At 40.8% G+C, this 10,270-nt stretch overlaps 1 protein-coding gene and 1 non-coding gene across 2 annotated transcripts; both read left to right on the top strand.

The window, feature by feature from the left end:
- The first annotated feature begins 3,664 nt into the window (after positions 1 to 3,664).
- On the top strand, positions 3,665 to 3,768 carry LOC111816163. The gene has a single exon (XR_002820642.1). It is a non-coding gene; the product is annotated as a U6 spliceosomal RNA (small nuclear RNA).
- A 402-nt stretch (positions 3,769 to 4,170) lies between these two features.
- Positions 4,171 to 5,103, top strand: LOC101584511 (olfactory receptor 2A5-like). Its single transcript, XM_004629015.1, has one exon. It carries the CDS (start codon positions 4,171 to 4,173, stop codon positions 5,101 to 5,103), a length of 933 nt encoding a protein of 310 aa, XP_004629072.1.
- The last annotated feature ends 5,167 nt before the right edge of the window (positions 5,104 to 10,270 follow it).

Here is a 10,270-nt window from a genome sequence, read left to right as displayed (position 1 = left end):
TGGCACTCTTTGTTCATAATTAGGTGGATGTTATAATAATTTTCAACATGATTTACATTCTGCTTGTAAGTTTACAATGTACAGTAGATAATCTCAATGGATAATCTGGGTCATTTCTTTATTGGAATGTCTGAGGGGTAAAGTGTCTTTATGAAGGCACATGATAATGAAGTTCCAATTTCCACTGTTTTATTAAGGATTAAGTCTTACCGAATGCAAAAGTCATTTCTTCATTCCAAGTGCTAACAGCATCTCTGACCAGAGATTTCTGTTGAACTTGGTGGCTGGAGGAGCAGGAATGATGTACACCTTTAACTATATTACACTCTTAATTGTCCCAAGTAGAAATGTCTCATTTTCTTTTTCTTTGGTGCAGCACAAACCTTATTTAAAATCAAAGGCACCAACAAATTATATGAAAGACAAGTAACAGCATCATTTTACTGTGTAAGATAATTGGTGGAAACAGTTTCATGTTCAGTTTAACAAAATTTTCCTAAACATATGTAGACGCAAAATGATGCATACTGATGTTTTCATTTAAAAGTATGAATCAGATTGTTTTTAGCACCTTATGTTGGTGTTACGTAGTCACTAAAGTTTTAAATGATCCTTTTCATGGATGCATGATATTCTGTATCATAAAAGCATCCAAATATATTTAATCCATCACCAATTTTTATGTTAATGGAGGGCCAGCCACATAGCTCAGTGGATTCAAGTGCCTGCTTAGGCAGACACAGTGACTGGGGTTCAATCCCTGCGTGTCGTGCTGGCCCCACTCCTGGGGCATGTGAGACAGCAATTTAGACTGGGTATGATCATATACACTTGTAATCCCAGGGCTTGGGAGGCTGAAAACAGGAGAATCACTATGAGTCCGATCTGTGTAGTGAGACCCTGTAGACCCCACTAAATACATTAATAATAATAATAATAATAATAATAATAATAATAATAATATGAAAATATGCACATGGTTATAATGAATATGTGCAGCCACTTGTGCAGTATGGTTCAGAATCTTGGATCTCTTCCTCTTCCCAGAATGCACCAAATGCTTCCTCTTCCCAGAATGCACCAAGTGCTTCCTCTTCCCAGAATGCACCAAGTGGTTCCTGCCTGGACACTTGAACTCCCTTGTTCCTCCTCTGTTCTTTGCACAGTGAATGGTCCTCTTGTCATAGCTGATGCCTTTCCACCATTTATTCTCAGTCACATGTCACCTCTTAAGAGAGATTTCCTGAGCATTTGAAGAAAGCTCTCTTAAATCAAGCTGTTTTATTTTCTTCATAGTTCTGTGCAAACTCAAAAGTTACCTTACATATTTGGTTACTCCTGGATGTTTAGGAGTGGTAATGAAGCATGTTAGAAATTTAAAAATACATGCTTGACTAATGAGACTTCCTGAAAAATACTGTATCTTTTAAAAGGAAAAATCTCTATCACAACCATTATCCCACCTTCAGCCCCAATGAGACGGATCATGCTTCTTTAAATTTTATACCCAAAGGGGTGGAAACACATGTGGCCAAAAAAAAGGAATAGGGAAGGGGCTCCTTAGCATCTGCTTCCTGTTCCATAAATCATATAAGTCAGGGAATTGGCAGGGGCAGGTACTTTTCAAAGCGATTCATGAGGGCGACAGAAGTTTTCGCCCCTGGACTGAATGTGAGGCATGGAGGAGAAGGAAGTAGTACCTGTCGTCACTCCTCCACTTCTGTGTCCTGTGGAAATGACTGATGTCTCTGCTACCCATGGCCGATCCTCCAGAGCACTGAACAAGGTGCAGACAGAGGCTGCATTCCCAGCATGTTAAGGAATTGGTGAAAATATGCACTCAACCACATGAAATCCTTCATTTATGAAATTGGCAAATGTTTTAATGGGGAACACTTAGTACTGGTGCCCATAGGATAAAGAGGCAGGGCTTTCACACACTGCCAAGGGGCTTATGTTGACACAGACTTACAAAATTTATTTTACTATGTAATGAATTGTGTATATTTTTTGAGAACAACTGACAACTGATATCGAAGCTTAAAAATAGTTGCTGGGCATGGTGGCACATGCCTGTAATCCCAGCACTTGGCCAGGGGATTGTTGAGTTTGATGCCAGCATGGGCTACAGAGTTAGACCTTGCCTCAAAAAACAAAACAAAACAAAACAAAAAAAAAGAAAGAAAGAAAGAAAAAAGAAAAGAAAATAATATATATTAAAAAAATATATATAACAAAATATATTACTTGGGCACATTGCATGTGGCCAAAAGAGCTTTTTCATTTTGGGTTAAATTTCAGTTTCAAGCACAGTTGAAGAAGTAATATATATATATACATGTTTATATGTATATATATTTAGCAACTACAGTTATGTTTTTATAACATAGCTGGTAGAAATAAGCATAAATAAGAGTAAAGCATAGTTTTGTAAGAATGTTTATCTCAATGATGTGAGACATAAAGAAATATAAATAAAATATGAAAATAAATATTCAATAATTATGATACTAAAATACTGCATTATTTTATGTAATATTGCACATAAACTGATATTTGTTTATCTCATATAATGCATGTTTAGTATGGAAAACATTGTCTTAAGTGAAAATGGTCATTTTAAAAGGTCTGTGTATTTCCATGCCAATTTCAATGGTAGTATACTTGAGAATCTAAGTTTTTACTAAAGAGTCAATATTGAAATAGCTTTTGGAAATATTCTGTTGGATTTGAGATTTTAGAGTGATTTTAAAGTGAAGATCCTGATGTTGGTGAAGAAATGTGAAGCAAACTGAGAGGGATCGCCCAGCCCACGTGGTGTCTAAGTGACTCTATTGCCCTCTTTCCTTTCCTGGGCCTTCCTCTGGTGGTGGGGAAGGCTCAGGGCTTTCCTAAGAAAAACTCCCTGGAAAGAATTCAGCATGAACTCTGACCATTCTCATCTCTGGGACCCGCTCAGAGTCCAGTGGAACTGGACAGACTCTGGCAAGCATGGGCAGAAGCAAAGGGGCATCCGAGGGTCTGGTGGTGACCAGAGATGCCACCTAGAAGGCCAGAGCTGTGAGGATATATTAAGATCAAAAGAGTCTATCGTAATGAAAGTTCAGACCACCTCTGTGATTTGTCACTGTATTCCATGTGGAAAAGGAGAAAAAAAGAGATGGGCAAAAAATAGGGCAACCTCAGCGCTATAAATTTTAAAGTAAATACTGTTAACATTAATTGGTTTCCCACTTATTTTCTTACTTTAAGAGCCTGCAGATATATCATATTGCCTAAGAGTTCTTAAAATATTACTTGGGCACATTTCATGTGGCCAAAGAGCTTTTTCATTTAGTGTTAAAGTTCAGTTTCAAGCACAGGTGAAAAAAGTAAAGGGGTAGAACAACCAAGAGAAATGGAAAACAGCAGAAAGCCCACTCAGGAAATCCTGACTGGATGCCAGGAAGAAAATTTTAGGGAGCTTTGGAGAAACTACACCCATCGGACTTTATTTAGAAAGGATTTCACTCTAAACTGTGTGAGAAGGTAAGTGATTAGTGAGCAAATGTGTAAAGACATGACCATTTCATCTTGTCCTCAGAAACAATCAAGCCTAGAAAATGAAACCTCCTCTACTGCAGGGTGCTGTTCACATCATCTCTTTGCAAAGTTTGTTATGTGTTTGCTTTGACAGCATGTATACTAAAAATTGGAACAATATAGAGAAGATTAGCACGGCCCCTGCCCAAGGAGAGTACGCAAATTGGTGAAGGGCTCCATACTTTAAAACAACAACAAGAGCAAAGTTCATTAATAACCAAGATGTCCATTCAGAAAGGGAAGACAGATCACATGAATTCTCCAAACCAACACAAGCGTGTAAATGTGCATGTGTATGCTCTAACACAAAGCACATTAAAAAGACACTATTATGTTAACATTATATCTGAGAATAATATTGATGCATATATCATTTTCCTGTTATTCCATTCCCACAGGTTTATTTCACATTTTAATGAGCACACTGAGTTAGTGTTTGCAACATAGCTGAAGATACCTTCTAAGCAATCCAACCTAAGTGATACAATTCTACATGCTCATTGGGTAACATTCGCTAAATATTTGGTGCCCGCGCTTCCCAGTTCTGACTGGAACATCTCAGAGGAGGCCAGCCTTTGTCACAGGAGCATGGGTAGCAACCAGACTTGGATCACAGAGGTCATCCTGCTGGGGTTCCGGGCTGACCCAGCCCTGGAGCGCTTCCTTTTTGGACTATTCTCTCTCCTCTATGCCCTCACACTTCTGGGGAACGGAATCATCCTTGGGATCATCTGCCTGGATCCCAGGCTGCACACCCCCATGTACTTCTTCCTCTCCCACCTGGCTATTGTGGATATGTCCTATGCTTCCAACAACGTCCCCAAGATGTTGGTGAATTTTGTGAATCAAAGGAGAACCATCTTCTTCATTCCGTGCATAATGCAGACATTTTTATACTTGGCCTTTGCTCACATAGAGTGCCTGATCTTGGTGGTGATGTCCTACGATCGCTATGTGGCCATCTGTCACCCTTTACATTACACGGTCCTCATGAGCTGGACGCTGTGTGCTGCCTTGGCTGCTACCTCTTGGGCATTTAGCTTCCTCTTGGCCCTGGTCCACGTGGTTCTCATCCTCAGGCTGCCCTTCTGTGGGCCTAATCAAATCAACCACTTCTTCTGTGAAATCCTCTCTGTCCTCAAACTGGCCTGCGCTGACACCAGGCTCAACCAAGTCGTCATCTTTGCAGCCTGTGTGTTCATCCTAGTGGGACCCCTGTGCCTGGTGCTGGTCTCCTACACTCAAATCCTGATTGCCATCCTGAGGATCCAGTCAGGGGAGGGCCGCAGGAAGGCCTTCTCCACCTGCTCCTCCCACCTCTGCGTGGTGGGGCTCTTCTTTGGCAGCGCCATTGTCATGTACATGGCCCCCAAGTCCCGCCACCCTGAGGAGCAGCAGAAGATCCTGTCCCTGTTTTACAGCCTTGTCAACCCCATGCTGAATCCCCTGATCTACAGCCTGAGGAATGCAGAGGTGAAGGGTGCCCTGCAGAGGGCGCTGTGGAAGCAGAGGTCAACGTGAGAGACACAGAAGGTGCATGGTGGGGCAGGGATGGGAAACTTGCTTCTCTTGAAATACAGTAGCTGGCAATTCTTTACACCTTAGTAGAATAAAAGCTAATTTGAAATTGAAAGTAATAGGCCTGTACATGTAAACTGAGGATATAATACTTTTGATTAAAAAAAAAATAGTAGAATGCCCTTATGATCCTGGATAAGATAGAATCATTAGAGAAACCACAAAAAGTCCTAGATATAAAACGTTTAAAACTGATATATATCAAGGGTCGGCCAGACAGCTCAGCAGGTTAAAGCACCTGCTTAGGCAGATGCAGGGGCTGGGGGTTTGATCCCGGGTCTGCTGTGTCAGCCCCCCCTCCCCGGGGGGTACACTGAAATGGATTGAGAATGGGTGTGGTGGTGTGTGCCTGTAATCCCAGTGCTTGGGAGGCTGAAAAACAGGAAAGATCACTACAAATTCAATCTGTGTAGTGAGACCCTGTCGACCCTGTACTAAATACATATTAATAAATAAATAAGACTGATGCATATCAAACCTCTTCAAAGATAATTATTCATCAAAGTCATGATTAGGAAACCTGAAATGTATATCCAAATGGAATTAGACTTGGCACTGAAAGCAAAATCCTCCAAGTCAACGATAATGAAAGGTAAGTGGCACCAAACCATCAGTCAGGGTTTAGTACAGAGACAGATATAGCATAAGAAACACAAATGTGTGAGGAACTACAAGCTTGGATTATGACGGTCAGCCACAGAGTTGGATGAGAAAGCCGAGGCGTCTGCACCCTGGAGGCGGAAGGACCCAGTCCAAGTCTGGAGCTCACCTCAGTGCCGGTGCAAGTCGTATCAGGAGGCCCATGGAGGGCTGAAGAATCCACACCAGAAGGCTGAAGACCGGAGCAGCTCTGAAACAGGCGTCAGCTCTTCCTCATTTTCCTTTTATTGTGTCCGGCCGAGCCGCCTAGGTGGGTCCTTTATCCTCACACCATCTCGATGCCCTTCTCCTGCCCAGGCTCAGGAGGTTTACAAAGGAAGGACCCTGCCCCCTGCCACACTACTTAGTTAACCTTTTAAACTTCTCAAGTTCATACAATGTACCAACCATTACAGTAAGCTAGCAAATTTCATAAAATTATGAAATTAACGAAGTACAAATACTTACACAAAATCTCTAAATGACGGATAAACATAAAAATCCTGCCTGCTGCCATTACACAGCAAGAAATTATAAATTAAAACTACTATGAGATGCCACTTGATGTCTATTAAAGCATCTAAAATTTTAAAATTTGAAACAGCCAATATGAGCAGTTTTTATACAGATTAGTGGATAAAACCAGAGCACATATTCTCTAGATCAAGGTAGTGAGTTTCCCTGCAAAGGGACAAGAGTAAATATGACTTTCAAGGCTGTCTTCTTTCATAACCACTCATCTCTGACAAAAGCAGCCACAGAAATGTGTAGATGAGTGGCAGTGGCTATCTTCCAAGAAAACTTACAGACAAAACTGCATTGCTCGCAGAAGTGGAGGGCCACCGAACAGCAGCTTGCCTACCTTGCTTCTGGAGTTAGAGCTAGTGTGTTTGCACCAGATTCAAAATGAGTACGCTTCACAAGGCTGAAGGACTCAGAGAGCAGGTATTTAAATCCAATGTAAAGACCTTGTGGTTACTTCAGAGCCATTCTAGGACGGGGTTTCTCTTCTTCTCTCAACATGCCAACTTTACTACGGCTTCTTGGCTGGGAGGAGTTAGGGAGCACAGTTGCACCACTCTATGTATGAACTCAGGCTAAATTCCTTATGCTGCCTACCACAGCTTGAGCCTGACACCATGCAACAGTAGCCCCCGATGAAAAATATGAATTGGGGCACAGTTATACAAGGAAAGTAGCACAGAGGGGGTGAAAGTATTGTTCAGTTGTACAGCACTTGCCTGCCATGCACGAGTCCCTGGGCTTGGCTTCTAGCACCACCCCCCAAACACAAAAATGCACATACCACAAACAGTACAGAGATATCTTGTGCAGACACTGATAAACATTGAATTGAGCCACTTTTTATCTGTACAGTGAAATGATCCTAGTTTTAATTATATATTCTGAAAGCCATTTATCTCAGCCTGGATTACCAGGAAATTTAATTCTCAACTCTGATCACATCTCTGATAATAATTTAACATGGCAGAGAACAGTTGGAGCAAAACTTATCAGTAAGGAAACCTCAGGGCAGGTTAATATTCTTATAATAGCTAAATCTTTACCACAGAGAGGAAGGGATTATGTAGACTAATAAGTCCAGAGAAACCTACTGTAATATTTAGAGCTTTAAAAAAATCTCAGCACAGGCTGGGGAGATAGCTCAGTGGTCTAAGAGCCTGTCTGGCAAGTACAAGGAGCCCAGTTCAATCTCTGTTAGCACATACCCTGCCCACCCCGGGAGCTACGCTGGCCACTGAAACCAGGCATGGTGGTGCATGTCTGTAATCCCAGGGCTGGGGAGGTCAAGACAAGAGAGTCATTATGAGTCCAAGCTGTGTTGTGAGACCCTGTATCAAATATATATATATACCTATATATATATACACAGATGGGATTTGTAGTGATCCTTCTGTTCTTTTCAGTTTCCCAAGCTCTGAGATTACACTTGTGCACCACCACTCCCGGACTGTGTCACAGGCTCAGCCCACCCCAGAGGTGGGGCTTCCATGGCATGCTGGGGATTGAACCCCGGTCCCTGCACCTACCTAAGCAAGTGCTTTAGTCTGCTGAACTATCTGGCTGACCCAATAAAAAAAATTAAAAAAAAAAAATCTCAGAACATTTTTAATCACCTTGGCTTCTTTTTACTCTTAAAATATAAAGTCTTGTATGTTTATGTTTTGTGTTTTCTTTCCCTTCTTAGGATGCCTTGGACAATTTTAAAATCGCCAGGCCAATCTCTATTGGTCTTTATATAATTACATGCATTTCTTTTCGGTGTTTGCCTTCCCTGCGAGCAAAACATTTGGTGGCATGTTGGCCTCCCTCATTTCCTTGAACTACCTCTTCTGTCATTTCCTCTCACAAGTTGGGCCTTTCTGGCTGCCACAAATGTCTTGCTCAAAACACGTACTAGGAAAGAAATATAAAGACTGGGAATACAGCTCAGTGGAAGGGCACATTCTTAGCACATGTAAAGAACTGGGTAACGCCCCCGGATTCAAAAGAAAGAAAGAAAAAGAGACAGAAGAGGGGTGAGGAGAGAGAGGGGGATGGAGGAAAGGAGAGGGGAGGGAATCACAAATCAATCAGAAAACAAAAGCATTTCCAATAATGAGCTTCAAGCTTGTATAATGATCACTTGAACTCCACAAGCAGAGTAGAAGACACTGGGCTTCAGATAGAAACCAAATATAGCTTTTTTGGGGTGCCTATGAATTCTCCGAGGATGGCTTCACCTTTAAAAAATGAAGGTCAGTGTCCTGCTACAATGCTGTATATGGTTCGATTTCTAAATATCTGTGTAAAAATATGTGTTTATTCACTACTTTTTAAAGTATTTTTTGTATTTTTAATTTTTTTCTTCATATTCTGTAGGGACTTAAAGTTTAACATATCAATATTGATGGAAAATATCTGTTCCATAATATGCCTAAGATATTTGATATTCAGACACATCATTAGGTTAAACCCAACTGCATATGTTGTAGGGTAATAATAAGCTTCTCTTCTGTAGGGTTAACAACCTCAGTTTGCAGACCAAAAATTAGAGAAAAAGAAGGGCTTCAAGGTCAGCCAATATTTTGGCCCTAGCCTTTCAAGGTCAGTGAGGACTCAGGACATAGGTGAACCTGTACTGTAGCATCATGTAACTCAGTTGTGTCCTGAATTTTCTGATCAAGGAGATTATGGGGCCATGGAGGAATGTGATCAGTGATGTAGACTGTGCCTAAGGAGAGTCACATGGAGAGAAAACATTCTCTTAGGCTTTCACAGAGAACAAATTGGTCAAGCAATGGCCGTGACTCAACCACATGGCTGACACTGACAAAGGATCTACAAACTGCTGTACAGGGTTTCAGGATAAATCCTGAGGGGATCTGACTGACCTCATCAGATACACTACCTGTCATACTACCTGTTATATAGGTCAAAAGTTATACTACCTGTTATATAGGTCTTGCTTTATCTTGGTCTTAACCATCCAGCAGAAAGGTATAAAAATGAAGTAGAAGAGGTGAAGCCATGTTGGTATGTTGGGCTGTATAGGGCTCAGTTCAAGAACTTCTGACATTGCCAGTCTTGAGGATGACCCACTACTATCATGGACTACTGGACTGTATTGGAATATTTTGCTGAATTCACGCATCTACAATATTTAAATGACAATGGAATGCCCTTCTCTGACAAAACTAAACAAACAAGGGGATACAAATGAATGACCATTTTATATCTGTATATTTAAAATAGTTAGGATAGATATACAGCTACATTCTCTTAATTCAATGAATAAGATGATTTGTTCTAATAGTGTTTGTGGACGGGATATCATGTCTGCATCTTGTACAATGAATAACCACTGAGACAACTATCTGCAATGTATTTATTATTGAAACTGTCCTACTGATCAGTTTTGAAACTGTCTCATTGGTATTTGTTTCTCAACAAAATTATTTTAAAAAGTTATAGTAAACATTAAAAAAAATGAAAGTCAGGGCCAGCAAGATAGTTCAGTGGACTAAAGTGCCTGCTTAGGCAAGCTTAGGAAAGTGCAGGGACCACAGTTCGATTTTGTGCACCACATGCTGAGCCAACCCCACCTCCAGGGCAGGCTGAGCAGGGCACAGTAAATAAATAAATAAATAAATAAATAAATAAATAAATAAACAACTGTCATAGGAGCTTTTCTGCTTTAGGCAGAGTAAACTGTATCATAGAGGGATATCATGTATCAAAATCTAATTGAAGAATCCATTGTTTTGGGACAACTCATCTCTAACTGTACACAATCCATTAGTACAAAATAATAACAAGAATGATAATTATCCTTCAAGATGTATGTGGCTTTAGGGGACAGCGATGTCCTTCTGACATCACAGGGCAAGCTGAGTTTAGCAAGGAGTGAGATTCAGGCAAAAATTATTTGCCAATGAGGGTAAACCAATCAAGGGGAATTCTCTTCCAG

This window comes from Octodon degus, unplaced genomic scaffold (assembly GCF_000260255.1).
Source record: "Octodon degus isolate 3935 unplaced genomic scaffold, OctDeg1.0 scaffold00027, whole genome shotgun sequence".
In the NCBI taxonomy this organism is placed as follows: Eukaryota; Metazoa; Chordata; class Mammalia; order Rodentia; family Octodontidae; genus Octodon; species Octodon degus.
The sequence above is the reverse complement of the archived record's forward strand: the minus strand, read 5'-3'. Positions and strand labels throughout refer to the sequence as shown.